This window comes from Brachycentrus maculatus, unplaced genomic scaffold, assembly GCF_059751285.1.
Source record: "Brachycentrus maculatus isolate JH-2025_06_01 unplaced genomic scaffold, ASM5975128v1 h1tg000453l, whole genome shotgun sequence".
Classification (NCBI taxonomy): Eukaryota; Metazoa; Arthropoda; class Insecta; order Trichoptera; family Brachycentridae; genus Brachycentrus; species Brachycentrus maculatus.
Window position 1 is genome coordinate 154,398 of NW_028281200.1, and position 17,651 is coordinate 172,048.

At 28.8% G+C, this 17,651-nt stretch overlaps 1 protein-coding gene across 1 annotated transcript in view; it reads right to left on the minus strand.

Annotated features, from left to right (window-relative positions):
• LOC148302427 (uncharacterized) overlaps window positions 1-17,218 on the minus strand; it is a 66,947-nt gene extending 49,729 nt beyond the window's left edge. The window contains exons 1-2 of the mRNA XM_088271634.1: window positions 17,137-17,218; window positions 600-670 (exon numbers count right to left, since the gene is read on the minus strand). Coding sequence (XP_088127760.1) covers window positions 600-670; window positions 17,137-17,218 — 153 coding nt within the window. The remainder of the gene's footprint in view (window positions 1-599; window positions 671-17,136) is intronic.
• Window positions 17,219-17,651: the final 433 nt, after the last annotated feature.

The following is a 17,651-nucleotide window of genomic DNA, read 5'->3' on the forward strand; positions in this document are numbered from 1 at the left end:
ATATATATATATATTTATTTATTTATTTATTTATTTGAAAAACTTAAATTTTATTAACTTTCAAATAGTTTCTTTTAAGTAGTACCGACGGACGAACAAAGCGAAGCTTTAGATGTCTCAATAAAATTTGTTTAATTTTTTCTCATAGACTCACTCTGAACGAAGAAAGATAACATACACATATTTTGCCTTTGGAAAACCATAGTACAGAATGAAACCCAGGAAATAAAAACTACGGTCCGCGACACTTCTACAGTACTATAATTCAATTCAATATCTGATTTATATATATTTTTTTACCAATTTATTGTATCATTGAAAAAGAAAACAACCAAAAAAATTCCTTCGATTTTCGTTTGAACCCATTAAGAACCAATGCGAGCATTTTATCTTTTTCTTGAGACATTTATAGCGAGAGAGAAGTAATTCTATATCTCAAACATTGTACGAACAATTCATTGGAAAAACATTAAACGTTCGGTCCCAGAGTGTTCTAATACGCGGGCATCTCCAAATATATCAACAATCTAAGAAAAGAATCGGGAAATTGGAGAAAAGTCGATCGTAAAGTGTGGAAATAAAATATTTAATACACTTACAGCCGGTCCAGGCTCCCCCCCGTCGCCCTTCTTCCCCTTCTTGCCTCTCTTCCCTGGTGGGCCTGGTGGACCTATAAAGAAACAACAAATCGATTAATAAGATTAAAAATAAATAATTATAATAAATAATCGGAAATGAAGACTCTACGACCCATTGCAGGCCTAACACTTCGCGACAGAGTTTGAAACTCAGAAATAAGAAAAATGGGGAAGAGAAAGAAGACGTTTCTGGAGAGATCGTGTGAGAAGTGTGAGTTCGAGAAGTGGCAGCGGACATCTGCATAGGCGGGATCAGACCCGCAGGAAGACCACCTAAACGATGGAAGGATAGCTGGTCTTCCACCTCCCAGGAGCAACCCGAGAATGACAGGACCTAGTCCTAAAAGAAGAAGAAGAAGAAAAAAATAAATAAATAAACACATCATTCTCTGTCCGTTATTTGCACATAACTGCCTAAAAGAAAACTGCATTAAAAGAATTTTATTTTATTAGATTTATGTATGTTTAGTACGAACATTTCTTGGTGGAACTGCATTTTATACAATGATGTAACAAATTTGTAATTTTCCACATTAATTTGACCAGAAACCGGGTTTCGTCGTAACCGACATCATCACCAGTCTATCAAGTATGTCCAAATCTTTGTTGACCAAATAAAAACAAATATTTCTTGAATTAATTCTGCAACTGGTGGGAATCGAATCTGCGACGGTAGTTTCTCAGAAGACTTTCTACCCACCTACGCGACGGTCCCTATGAATTGAAAAATATATTTTTTTAACACATAAAGATAATATGAACAGTACTAGGTACACTAGTAAGATGTTTCAAACGATAAGTCTGTATTTTTTATTTATAAAAATACGTTAGTGCAAATATAAGTAATTACATAAAATTACTAGATGTAGATTGTTAATTATGCCGAAAGTATGCATAAGTATGTATATATGGAATATTTATACAAAATGCCCAAAATCATATTCCGTACTCACTAATTACTAATTATATCGAGTTCAGTGCATTAAACCAGCTCTGCACTTATCTGTAAATATTAAAATGACCTACAAAAGTTAACAAAATGGTTCCGTAATTTAGAATATACGAAAATACTTAAACGTTACACTCCCCTTATCATTCATCGTTCACTTTGTGTAGTACCACTTTAATATACAAAAAAAAACCTATTTTATCTGAATCAACATGGTGCCAAAGCTTCAATGCAATTAGTGTAGATAACTTGATAAAAATTCAGATAACCGCGTTGTATATACATTAATATATATATTTATATATATATATATATATATATATATATATATATATATATATATATATATATATATATATATATATATATATATATATATATATATATATATATATATATATATATATATATATATATATATATATATATATATATATATATATATATATATATATATATATATATATATATATATATATATATATATATATATATATATATATATATATATATATATATATATATATATATATATATATATATATATATATATATATATATATATATATATATATATATACATGTAGATTTTAACCGTATAAACGTTAACCGAATATATAAACCGAAAACACTTTTCCTTAAACGCATTAATAAGTAGATTGTGAAGATCCTGGAACAAGTCCCACTGTATTGCATATAACTTATATCTTACTCTAAACTTTATTGTATCCTTCTATCAGAATTCTTGTGACCCTACTTTACGAAAAGTGCGCTACAAAACGCGATAAACGTAAATAATTTACGCTGATATGAGAGCGTGATGAATGTAGAGTCGGAGTTACGGCCCCAGATAACTTAGAATTGACCATTTTACAGGGTTCAGTGTTGCCAGAAGTATGAACAACTTCCTACAATATCCGAATACAAATGGTCGCGATCCGGCGGCGATGACAAAGGAAATTTTCTTTACGGCCACATCTTTACGGAAAATCTTTGTGAAGAATTCGTGCTGAATATTCATGCAGAAGAAATATCGCCGCAACCTAGACTTACTGTCGTATCTGAACGAATTTTGCAAAAAATTGTGTAATTAGCATTATTATGATCGTGGCTACTGAAGGTCCCGGGTTCGATTCCCAGGGGAGTAAAAAATACACAGGTGATATTCCACTCAAATATATATGATTTATTAAGATAAATATTTGTATAATTTATATTTGGATATATATTTAATTTTCCTAATACATATATAATTTCATACATATCTCCGCGAGTCTAAGGAGTTCAGCAATAAAAATCGGCAAAGAATTATGGATATTTAAAATTAACATTACCGTTGACTTTTTCTTAAAGCGCAAGGCTTTTTACCCCCTCTCCATGTATTTAACCAACAATACGTATATACCATTGTTTATACGAGTATACGAGCAGTGCCCTATGCATCATCAACTGTGGATAAGGATTTGAAGAAGAAGATCAGCTACGATACTGTCGTGTGCACCTGTATTTTTTTTAAATAAATCTATTTATATCTTAAATTCTGCATTCATATTAGTTATGACAGTTAGCCACTAGAGTGGCATCATATTTGTCTAGATTTATCTCAATAAAAAGATCTCTGTATCATACATTTACGAGTAGGTATGTAATATTTTATACCCTATACGCTTAAAACTAGACTTATGTAACAAAATACACAAATATACAAAAATATACGTTTAAAGTGGTATTACACATAATGAACGATGAATGACGAGGAGAGGGTTAAGAACTATACGTTTAAAAGATAAAAGAAGTATGATTTATACAATATAAGATTAAAAATAATGTTCAAGTGAACTAAAATACGTAGAATGGCCTTTAAAATTCAATTGATTTCGATTTTTTTAAGTTTTTTTACATTAATAAACTAATTTAAGGGAAATGAGTCCGAATTTGATGTAATATGTTACCATTTCATGTTCGCTCATTGAAATAAGCCCACACAACGAAATAAAACGATTTCAATAGAAAGAGCATCATAAAAATATTATACTATCATAAATTTTTCGCTAAATAACAATGTTAATAAAAAAACATAAATTTCAATAACAACGATATTAAGCAGGTTTATTCCCTGTTTTCATCCCATTATCCGTTTAAAAATAACACCAAAATTAAGAATTAAACATCCCTGGTACAGGCGAAAGGGCACTAACGGCTAGTTATGTAAATTTAAGTACAAATCTACATGTAACGTAAACGGTTTAGGCGAGAATGAAGGATCTAACCCAAGGTGGCCAACCCACGGTCCGCGGAGCAAATCTCACATTTTTTCTTTTATTGTACACAAAACCACCAAAAGAACATTCCATCGCGCCTAGTTCGTATAATATCCCATATATGGGAGTATTTCACTAACCTGATAATTGTATAACCCATAATCGCGTAAAGTAGTAAAGACGTTGGACTAAAGAAGAGAAGAGTTTAGAAGTTTTTAAGACAGATGGACTATAAAGTATTTGTTCATGGAATTTAAAACAAAGCCAACATGCCTGATATGAAATATATATAGATATACAAAATATAAAAAAATAAATTCACGTTGGAAAAACAACATTTCTGTTATTTTATTCTATAAAATGCAGTTCAACCAAGAAATGTCACAATAAAACTTGAATAAACATATATATATATATAAATTTATATATATATATATATATATATATATATATATATATATATATATATATATATATATATATATATATATATATATATATATATATATATATATATATATATATATATATATATATATATATATATATATATATATATATATATATATATATATATATATATATATATATATATATATATATATATATATATATATATATATATATATATATATATATATATATATATATATATATATATATATATATATATATATATATATATATATATATATATATATATATATATATATATATATATATATATATATATATATATATATATATATATATATATATATATATATATATATATATATTTATACATATATAAATAAACATATATATATACATATATAAATATATATATATATATATATATATATATATATATATATATAAATATTTATATCTTGTTTGCTTTGAATACTAAAATAAATTTTGATTTACGGCCCGGTAAGAAATCTCATTTCTAAAATCTGGCCCGGCTACTGAAAATGTTGTCCGCCTCGTAGGGGTACATTTCAAACTTTAAGCAAAGTGCGGCTTAAAGGAACTCCAGTTATTTCAGAACCGAAAGTATAAGACAGTGGATTAATTATTACCAGGATGGAATGCGAATTAAGACGGGAATGGAATTCTTAAGGATGTAATAAAGTCTTGGATTGTAGAATATTTGTTCACTAAGCTATGAGGTCTAACGATAGTTAAAGTAGGTAAATCGTCTTTTATTAGTGGAGGTTATCCTTTGTTCAACAGTTTTACTCTACTCATATCGTGTTTTGGTAATTGTGCGTGTGGATATGAAGGGAGGGTTATTTTGTACCATGGTGATGTATGGGGGAAATGTAAATGCTGGGTAAAGAAAATGTTGTCCCCAAAATAGCTATATCCTTTTCCCAAGATTGAAATACGGGTGGCATACCGCAAGGATAATAATCTCGAAATGACGCGAGATTAGTTACATACAAAATACAAGAAATGTTAAAACGGAAGGAGTAGTGCATTACTCATTACTCCACAAACATTTCTTCTTACTTTTGTTAATTATAATATTATATTACCTGACTGACAAATGACTTTGAAATCAAGCTAAGACTTGTGTACAACGCTTATCATTTTCCTACTTAGGCTCCAACTTTATAAGTTTTATAGCCTATTCCTACTTGTGAGTGGGTTTACTCTTTATGATTTAAGTTACTGTAGCTTTATATAATACATAAGTGAAAATTATAAGCAAAAACACTCGCTATGTCGTTAAAGATATGAGTCAAAACAATTTATTGACTCTGTGTATATAAGCAATAAATCAAATATGAATCATGTTCTATGATTTTACTTATAAGCTTATACTAGGTATATATCTACATAACACTTACATATTCATCTATAATAGTAAGGGTCTAGGGATTTATATTCACTGCATCAAATTGATGCAATGTTACGTTGATCGTTAATCATATGAAGGCAAGGCTACCAGTTTAATGCTTCCGGTACCAGTCCATGGTAATATTTTTTTGTTTTTGTTTTATTTGTTCCGGAATTGTACAGCTTTACATATATATATATATATATATATATATATATATATATATATATATATATATATATATATATATATATATATATATATATATATATATATATATATATATATATATATATATATATATATATATATATATAAAGGAAACGTAAACACATACTGCTTTGAACCCATCAAACTATTCTCCTTTAAAAACAAAAGCTATCTAAAAAGATCGTATTTTATGAATGTGTGAACGAAAAAAGGTAAGCTTCAGAATGTATCTGTCTCCACAATAATTAAATGAGTAATAATGGGTGTGAGTAATAAATTTGTTACGTGAGAGGTTTGATTTAGAACTTAATTGTACCTATATAATTCCTTTTCAACTTTGTATTCACACTCAAATAATAAAAAGATAAAGCTTTTAATGATACGTTAGACCTTAAAAGTAAACATGTTGGAGCTTTTTTTAGTTATTTATTTACCATACTTGTATTTATTTTAACAAAAAAGTAACCTTTAGAAGTTTTAAAAATCGTCGTTGTACGGATTTCTTTTAAATCGTGGAATTTTATCAATCAAAATATAATTAATAAAAAGGTTTATCTGCCAATCCAAATATTATCTAAAAAAAAATAATTATAGGATACTTACTTAAGTAAAGAAACAATATAGTCTCAAAAAAATGTATGACTTTTTAATAGTAAAAAGAAAATATTTATATTGCATAAACCAACATTAAGTTATGCTCTAATTTGTGTGCATTGAGAACTTACATGCTGATTTCAGAAGTTTCGTAAAAAAATAAAAGAAAAAAAATGATTCTTCGAACTAGCGATTTAAGTCAATTTATAATAAAGATTAAAAAAAGAACTGAACGACAAAAGTATTTTTGAATTTTTAAGAAATATGGAATATGCTTCCTTAAATCCACAAATTAAAACTATTTTTTCTTGCATTTTCCAACATTTTGTTTTTCACAAGAAAAATTGAGATTCGATCATCAATGAAAAGTTCATTAAATAAAATGACTTCGAATAATGGAAACATATAAAAATAAACTTTTTTATTCAACAACATAAGCTAAAATAAATATAAATATTCATCTCAATTTACGTACCACATATTACGTATCGAGATGAATAAAACTTTAATTGTAGATAATTTATATAACATTTACAAAATATTAGCTACCTACATCATTATTGGGAGAAAAGTAATAAAAAGTAACAAACATGTTCTCGCCTTAGTAATTGCCCCAATTTCGCCCAGACTGCATCAAACACAATAAAACGAATTGGCCAATAAAATTATTGAAACAATTACAAATATCGTGGTTTTAATGAAAATTGCGTGAATTCACTTTCCTGGTTTATGATGCGGTTATAAGTATAAATTTATGTTTGAAGAGGGCTGGCCCTCTCAAGCAATAATTAGATTGTTATTTCTTTACGTTTTTGCTGAATAAAAAGGCTATTAAGTGAATAAAACTATTAAACACATTCTCTCTCAAAAGAACATAGTGTTTTTTTTTTAAATAAGACACTTGTATAAGACCACTTTTAAGTTTTTTTTTTAATGTTAACGCGACTAGTTTTAAAGAACTATAGATTTTATAGTTTTATAGATTTTATAGTTTTTATAGAACTATAGATTTTATATTAACCCAAAAACGAATCTAGTACAAATGTTTTATTTTTATATGTAAAAAATGTTTTTGCGCGGATTTAATGCACAGTAATTATCAAGTAAAAATACGTTATGTTTTTCTTACTGTCATCACAAATCTTATTGAAATTAAATCATACTATCATTACATTTTACATCGAGCAGGGTATATTAAAAAAATAAAGTCAACATATTTTTTAAACTAAACACTTCAATTCAAGAAATAAACACATTTTCTTCACAAAATTTAAATAGTGTGTAAATAATGTGTGAAATTTGAGTAGTATGGTTGTCAATTATGGGTGATTGCCATACGTATGTAGAGTGATCACAAACCAGCCTACGACAGATTGTAAGCTCTGTAAATACCCAGGATTTTATATTCTTCTTCATCTATGTTGAGATATCAAAAATATACACAGTTTATTTATTTATATGTATTGACAAGACCTCAATTAACGAGGAATTATAGTAAACGACTTTCTATACCGCTTCGCGTTTAGAAATAACGACAGTGTAGAGCGATTCGATATTATTATCGGTTATCTTTTATCGATATTGTGAAATTTCCTATTATTTTACCTGTAATGAAATGTCACATTAAGTACCAAGTCAGCATTAAAGGTACCCGTATAGGTAATCTTGACGGTATCAAAACATATCGTGCGTTAATAATGACATCTATCGAACCGTAATAGGTTCTTTATAAGGACATGAGAGGTGATTTCTGACATTATATTTTATGCACAAATTTTCCTTATTTCTGAATGTCGTGAGTTTTGTAACCTGTGAAATAGATTTCAATTCTGTATGGTACGTTTTTTAATAAAAAAAACATAAGAAATTAAATAGGGAAGACATCTATTTATGTTGATATAAAGTATATAATGTAATGACACAGTTTTTATACTGTTTTAGAAATAGCCCATAATAAGTGAATTATCTAAGTAAGTAAAATAATGAGTGTTCGTTTGTTTTTCTCAATAAATTTTTCATTCATTACCTCAAGCGACTTGAACACATATAAATACGAGTACAGGTATCCAACCTCAAGTTACCTAGCCATTATTTCTATACTCCTTTTCAACCTTGTATTCCTCATACATTTCTTTTCAAAAACAGCAAACATGTTTTCCCCTCTCTTCCTTCGCTTACGTCATACATATTCCTTTGAATTTAATTCACTCCTAGATCCAAGAATCTGAAGCGTCGGACTGATCATCTCATTTTCATAATTAATATGAGCAAAAGGTTCAAAAACATATAAATATAACACTTATTCAAGGAAAATTTTAAAATAACAAAATAAAGCTCTTTAACATGTAATGACTAGTAAAAGAGAAATCATTTAACCTGCTTGAACTTAGATAACATTTTTTAAATTTATTTAAAGCTCTTATTGCATACAAAATAAAAAGCGATTAAAAGATAAGCTGCTGCACTAAACTATGTTTGGATTGACATATCGCTCACTCCTTTCAACAACATCATAAAAATCGTCAATTTTCAGTTATGTATGTTTTTGGAATGCCCACAAAAAGGAACTATATCCCAGCAAAGGTGACATACTTTTAACTTAATATTTACCCGCTATAAGGCAGAAAGTGTTGTTTTTGCATTCTGAAGAAAAGATATTGTTCAATTATTTTTTTAAATATACTTAATTCTTTTCAAATGGAGAAAAAACCTTCAGGTTTACCTCAAAAAACTGTTTCACAGTAAAAAGTTTAATAAGTGGCTTGATATTTATTTTTAAAACATTGCATTATATTTTTAAACTTTAAAAACGTTCTCCTGAAAAATCAAGTTTTTTATTTATTTATGACGTTCTTGAAAGGAGTGAGCGATATGCGAGCGACAAGTTATTTTCATCAATATATTATATTAAATCACGTCTACAAAATCGACTCAAGTGAAGAAATGACTGCTGCCTGTGTAATATTAAACACTACTTACTACGATCCTCGGATAGAAAAATTATCGTCAAGAAAACAACAAAAAAAAACAATTTTTTCCCCCTTGTAAAACAGTTCGCCATCCCTGATCTAGACAGTATAATTGTAGAGTAGTAATACAAAGTTACATGCTGTAATTATCATATTTACTGTGATAAGTTTCCAAAACAATTATGAGATTCACTTGCAATTAAATAACATTATCATATTTAAGATAATCTAGAGTGCATAAGTTTAGAGTGGCAAGACAAAGTTCGCAAGGCAAGATTCTAAACTCCAGGAGCAAGTCAATCCAAATTTTCATAATAGCGTTTCGGGTTATATTGGATGAGACATATTTGCATACATTATGATGTGGAAGAGTCCACCGTGTTCACTAACTTGCTTACAACTTGCAAATTAAAACTAACCTTCCCACATTTCCCGCTGTTCCCGCAAGGAAAACTTAATTAACACAAAAGTATTTTTTATTTACTTTGCATTATTTCACAAATTGAGCTGAGAAAATTTCTAGGTGAAGTTATCTAAAATTGATTATAAATAAAATTACTTAGTTTAAAAAATGCTGGTAGAAAAATAATAAAAATGCACACACCAAAAGATTGTAGATAATGTGACCAAAATGATTTTAGTTTTTAAAGTTTCCAAATAAATATAGAATTGTTAAAAATTAAACTTATAACAACTGTATATTTTTTTGTAACTCTTTATTTTTCGTAACTTAAACCTGTAACAACTGTATATTTTTTGTAACTTATACATAAAACAATTCTATATTTTTTTATAACTTGATTTTTTACTAGTAAAAGCCCTCTGGGCGTTTGTATAACTAAATAAATAAAATACCTTTGTTAAAATAAATAAAATTCCATAATCAAAATCATTATATTATTCGATTTTAATAATTTGAAAAAAATTACCTAATGGAACCAAGATTTTAAGGTCGCTTCGAGTACCAGTAAATAATTGTATTAATAATAAATAATTATTACAATGAAAAATCACTCATATTTATTTCGACCACCCTGGGAATCGAACCCACGATCCCTAGAATGACTGCCAAATGGGCTTACCACTTCACTTTATAGGCGCAAGATAATAAATTTTATGTTTATATATATTTTATGAATAATGGCTTTAGATTTGGAATCAGAACTCGAAAATGTATATGTATACATTTTCGAGTTCTGAGTATGGTATGGTTAAAAGTGTGGTTGAAATTTTCCGAGGGTAGAAAAAAGAACACGTATCGATCGGTGTTGTTTTCCTACAAATATTCAACTGATCCTAGCAAGCAGGAACCCAATTATCTACAATATTTTAGTTGTTTTTTTTTTAATTGAACGAAATCAATTTAAAGCCGATCATAATTTATAATTAAATAATATTATTTAAATAACTCGACATTGGGAAAAGCATTATATGATATATGCAATGCAATTCTATAAAATAAATCGGTGTTGTTCACCGAAAATAGCAGATGTTTAGTTTCTTATAGTTTACATATTTCAAGCGCAAAAAATACTTTTATTTTCGCAAAGTAATGTAAGTAACAAGAGGCAAAACGTTGTTCTATTTGTCGGTATAAGAGAAACAACTCAAGTTAATTAAAGCCTGCTCAACAAGATACAAAACTTCAGTATGAATGAACCTGTGTGGAGGTATGAACTCGCACCAACTTTGTATGATATTCAAGTTTTGTACTCACGTTGTAGTTAGCTTAACTTTAAACTTGAGCTTACATTTCTACGTGCTTGTTTGTAGAATAAACTTGTACTCTGTTGCACGATGATAAAATTCCTCGAAGAATATTAACTAGTGGAAACTGCCTGCGATAAATTTACCGAGATAACACAAACTGCTGAAATCCAATCCTGAAGACTGAAAACATTATACACAAGTGTTAAAAGTCAACTTTGTGTTAAGGTCTCATTTATTTATAAGGTTTTTTTAAATGGAGGTTTCATATTGAAACATAACCACTATATATATACCGTAGTCGTACAGGAGAAAGTGACCAACTAACAAAACGTAAAATGTTCAGGAGGGCCATTCAAGTCACTTTTGCTTAGCAATAAAATGAACATCAATGAAGTTAGTCATTTTTAACAAGTCAATATATTACACTTTCAAGTTAAAAATCCTTTGGGATTTTTTTTCAGGGAAATATTAAGCTAGTAAGATATCAAATAGTCAGTGACCACGTTTTAGTAAAAAATGCACTTGGTCACTTTCTCCTGTATGACTGCAATATATACATACATATAATATGTGCAGTATCAAATAGAACAAAAGTATGGTAGTGATTAAAAAATTCAGTACTGAAACTAACGCTACCTGTTTAACGTGTAAAAGCACTTTTTAAAATAATTTATACGTGTTTTAATTAACACAGGATTTATGTTCATCTAAATACTTTCCATCCCTAATTAAAATGAGGAAATTCCAAATTGAACTGCATATTTTGAAAATTTATTTAAGTATCAAAATATTAACTTTACCCGATGAGGTTGCGTTGAACCTATTTTTTTTTAAAGATTGAAGGCGCTAGGAACGAGATTTCGTACCATACCGCAATACATGCAATGCGAACAAAAACATAAGTGAATCGTTCTATGAGAAACTAAACGTATGGTCACTGATAAATCGTTGATTTTTTTTTAATAATGTCAAATTATATATATTTTTTAAGTAATTAACATTTGACAAAGTGATGTATGATCAATATAAGGGGATAACAATAAGGTTAGGTAAGGTAAAATAAGATAACTAACTAACTAACCATCACACCATACCAATTTGTATTTACAGACAATTTTTGCCTCTTCCACATTCATGTATCCCCTGATATATACACGCCAATTATTACTAAGTAACGTTTGTTGTTTGCTCGTAAATAAAAATATTTCAAGACGTATTCTATTCTGTACCGTTACTTACGGGAGACGTTAGGTTGAGTAAATAATACGATGATAAATCTATAAAATATTATTGTTTTATACAATTTTGAAAAATAAAAAGACTTTGTTTTTTGATCCACTCACATTTTTACTAACAACCAACTAGTTTCGGCAACAACCTGTTGCCCTCTTCAGGGTTTATTTTATGACTTAGACCCGGAAGAGGGCAACATGTTGTTGCCAAAACAAAACTAGTCGGTTGTTAGTAAAAATGTGAGTGGATCAAAAAACAAAGTCTTTTTATGTCTCAAAATAATATATCACTATGATCCACAAAGTTAATGCTTTCAATATTCAAAATATTCCTGTTATAAATAAACTATACATTGAATGACTACCAAGTGAGTGATTAATAAAACCATGAATAAAAATTCACTGAATGTTTGAAATATCGTGATCTCAGAGTAAAGTCAAAAAGGCATGTATTAGTCGAAATAAGAGTTTGATTGAGACGCCCACAAGCGTAGAGGAAAAAAATGCTTTTCTACAGCCAAGAATGATGACTGTCATTAAAGCTCTATTAAGGCACTTGGCCTCTAATAAAAGCTCTCCAAATTACAAGCAGGCAGAGAATCGTGTGGGAATCTTCGGAGCTTTTGAATATTTATACATGTAAAGAGATTTGAACGCGTCAAAATACATGCAGAAGGAAACCTAACTGCACGATCTGATATGAGCGAATTGCTTAATCAGTTGCAGTTTCAATAAATTACACTCATAGTTCATAAGTACTAATACAACAAGTACACATGAATTGCAAATGATTTAAAGAAAAAAAAAATACAATAATTTTGATCATGAAAAACATGGCTCATCAAGTATTTTAAATATATGTGAAAATGATCAAGTCAGTAGTCAGAATAATCATCGGGTATTTTTGAGGAAATGTTATTGTAGAAGAGGCAAAGATTTTTTGAAAAGAGAGAGTGGTATGGTATTCTATTTTCTTTACCCACCCCTGCGGGGAAGGGGCCTCGTATAATGATTTATTATGGAAGTTACCTAAATCCTAAAAAAACATGAGTGATCTCTCTATTTATTAAAAATAACGTTTTCTATCTTCACGGTAAATTAAATTTGTTTTTCTCACGTTCAACACTTGTAAAACGTTCAACGAAGCAAAATATTGGGTAAAAATGAGCGTCTTTCAAAATTATGTGAAGTTTTTTGTGCTCGACATTGTCAAACTTAATGACGCGACTAGAATCTGAAAGACTAACAAACATATAACAGTGCGAAAAATATTTATATATTCATCGATAAAAGCATCGAGAATGAGTAGATATCTTTTTCACGATACATGATAATATGTGGTACAGTAAAACCTTTACTTTACGAACATAAGATATAACGGATAAAAAATTGATTGTAAAAAAAAAACAGCACTCTTCAAAAGTGCAAACAAAACCTAATTGCTTTTTTTAAGCAGAATTACTGAAAGCTAGCGCGTTCATATCAAACAGCAACAACATCATTTTACGAAGAGTGTCCGAATAAAATAAATATAATTCTGATTGTGTTTGTATTATCAATTTATAAAGATTTTTTATTTATAATATTTTTTATTTATTTATTTATTTTATATCTATTTAAAACAACGGACTTTCTGCTTCAAAGGACACTACCTCAAACCAGTCCATTGTATCGAGGTTTTACTATATATTGAACTTCATGAACCACTAACATATGTGTTTGATGGATGATAATATCTATGACATCGATTTTAAAGGAAAGTAAATATTATTGATGTCTCAACCTGATTTGAAACATCTATGTTTTTTTACATAAAGTAAAGTAAAGTAAGTAAAGTCTGAGCATCCCGTTAAAAAATATCTCGCCATTCTCTAAACTGATCAGCCATACATCAAGAACAATTAAAAAGCTACTCGCATGTGGAAGGTATCCAAGACCAATGCATAAATATAGGTTTCAAAATAAAGGATACAAAGTGACTCTATTTTTATATGGCTTTTCGTTACAATTTGAAATGTTTGTTTGTTAATTTAACATATGTATATGTACATAAGTGTTATGATTCATAGGTATTTTTTTATCAATATCTTATTTAATATAAGTGGTTAAACACGTTTTTGATCAATGCTATAGTTAATATTATAATTATACAATATATTATTTAGTCAATATTACATATTATAATTATAATCAATATTATAGTTTTCAATAAATAATTTGATTTAAATCATACGAAAATTTGTTTTTTCAACGATTTACAAAGGTATATGCATAAAAAAATCTCATCAGAAAATGTCTTTGTCAAATTGGACTCTACTGAAGGTTTTTAAAAGGAAAAAATGTTAATAAGATGTAATATGAGAGAACTAAATACGTTACCCTATTTTCTTAATTAGTTTTCAAGACAAGAAGATTTCGAGAACTCTTAGTCTTTGTGTCGTGCGCACATTATGTAGGAGAAAGGTGTTGATAAACTGAACAAACTTATCTGAGAAAACTTTCAAAACTTTATCAAAGAAGGAATTAAAACATAACAGAAAAAAAAACACAAAAAATATAATCAGAAATAGATGGTATCTCTTTTAGTATTCTAGTGCATTTTTAAACTTTGCGTTGCAATAGTTCATTAAAAAAAATTCTACTATTATTTAAATATTTTTATTTTTTAACATTGCATTGACAAGATGATCGATTCATTTACAATTCATCCTTTCGATTTATCGCTTTACGGTTTACGTAGGTAATTGTCATTTGTTCGATCATACATAAGTCCGTAAATGGCAGTAAGAAATTCATACTGATCGGTGATGTTCCTGTTGTTTCTAACTTTTTTATTTTAATTTTCACTTTCTGCTGTTTCATATTTTAATTCTATTATTAAAAAAAAAAATGCTGTTTAAGTTAACAATTCACTTACTTTTCTATTCTAAGGTTACATAAATTACCTCAATAAAATAAAACAACTTTGTTTTAACCACTTTTTATTGGTACACTTTTCCAACCGGTTTCAACAAGAACCTTGTCATCATCAGGGTATATGTACTAATTCTTAAACATTGAAATACTCATAGTTAAAATTTAAAAAAAAAATATTAAAATAAAACAAAGTTGTTAAAACAAAGTTGTTTTATTTTATAAAGTTTATAAAATGTGCCACAAAGTATCTGCGAAAAACATTCAAAGAAACATAAATTAGCATTTTAATTATCATGTTGTACTATATATATCGACACACACGTTTGGTTTAGCGAAAAAACATTATACTTACCTTAAAAATACAAATTTAATAACAGAAACATAATATGTGAGATGTTTTTTTAGACTTGAATAAATATACAGGTTGGCATTGGAAAATCTTTACATTTAAATGATGAATGTAATGTGGCTAAGGCTTAACTAATACCACAATGCGATTTATTAAGAGAATTCGGGAACCGAAGCAAGCAGTTAACATTTACGATATTACAGAACTCTGTTAATTTGTCTGAAGATTTTGGAGTTAAATAATTTTTGATACCACATTAGTAATTTGGTCTAAGTACTGTTGGTTAACTTAATGTATTAGACACATGGTAACGCTTGTGAACATGATATTTATGATCATCATACAATCGGTACTGAAGGGCATGTGTTCAGGAGAGGTCCGTTTGAGATTTACATATTAATTGTACGTATGTGTGAATATATCGTGGGTGTTCTGGCAAAAAACGTTAGCTCGAAAATATGCAATTTTGACTAATGGTGTAGTATTATAAAGTTTTCGAATAACTGGCAAAATGCGCTAAGTAGTTTTAAACGTCATATTTATGTGGTTTTACAAGTAAATTCGACTCAAGTATAATACCGGGTATTCAGGCTAGAGGCTTTAAACAACAGGGATGATTCAAACAGGGATTTTAGAGTTAACGTTTTTTGCCAGTATACTCACGATATAATGGTAGCATGCTAAGTTAGTGGGGCAATTCTGAACTACAACCGCGACTAAATAGGAATTAGTACTGTCAGACCATGTAGCCCACTTCCAGAATTTAGCAGATATGATTTTGATTTAGAAATAAGACATTACATTGACATCTCAACATAGATGAAGAAGAATATGGAAGTGTAGATGTTTACAGGGTTTACGACCTGTCATGGGCTGGTTAAGTGATCATATATGTATTTGCGATTTAAGAACCTTTTAAAAGAGCTTGTCGGCTTGAATAATTTTTTAGTGATAAAAAAAAAACAAAATTTTAAGTAAAAGTACCATTTCAATGCACTTAAAATCCTTAACACATTTTTTGAGGTGCCTATATCATATAGCATATCAAAAATATGCTATATGATATATGAAGGTACTCATGACAGGCGCCGTGGCGTAGTTGGGTCGACGCTCGAATGACGTCGTGGGCTCGATTTCCGCCAGTTGCAAAATAAATTCTTATTTTAAGAAATGTTCATTTTCAATTGGTCTGAGTGTTTGTGATATATTTTTCATATAAACCTTCCCTTTCCTTACTATGCTACTTGTAGACAAGCCATTTAAAGTAGGGGCTTTACAGGTTATTCCTTAAAAAAAAAACAAAAAAAAATAGATATCAGCATTCGATTTAAATTTTTAATAATAATAATAAAAAGTACAATTTTAAAATTTGTGAAATTCTTAACACACGTTTTGAAGTACCTATTTCAGATAACAGTTTATAATTAATAACAAATGTTTTCATATGGAAAAAGGTAATTTCAGTGGCGAAACAAATTACGCGCTGTGAAGCTCCCCTTCCTCGCTTCCTTCCGGTTCCTCTTTCCGGCTTCCGTTTCCTTCTCCCACTCCTCGCGGCACATCCATCATTTCAAGGGGCAGAAGGAAAGCTCGGAGCTTTACATGAAATGTTTTTCAAGTCAAAGGTTTCAACAGAATTCGGGATTTGCACAATAAGTAAGCAAAGCCATCTCCGCAGGATAAGGCTTCGACGGTTTTAATATGTAAATTCCCATAAAAGTTTAATAAACCATCCCTCCAAGATGAAGTAATATTTGATTTAAACGGATTACTTCGGTACTGACCGCAGCCTCCCGAAAAATTTACATTTTTATGCTTTCCTTTTAGATAAAGAAACAGGCCCAAGTGGCATTTCTTTTTCCCCTCCAATAAAAAAACTACCCCTAGAGGGATTTAAAAAAAGAGAGACTTTGGCTACTTTTCTTATACAATATATCTAATATATACATAAATAGATCAAAATCTCAATATTTCGTAGCTCGTTATAAGGAAGTT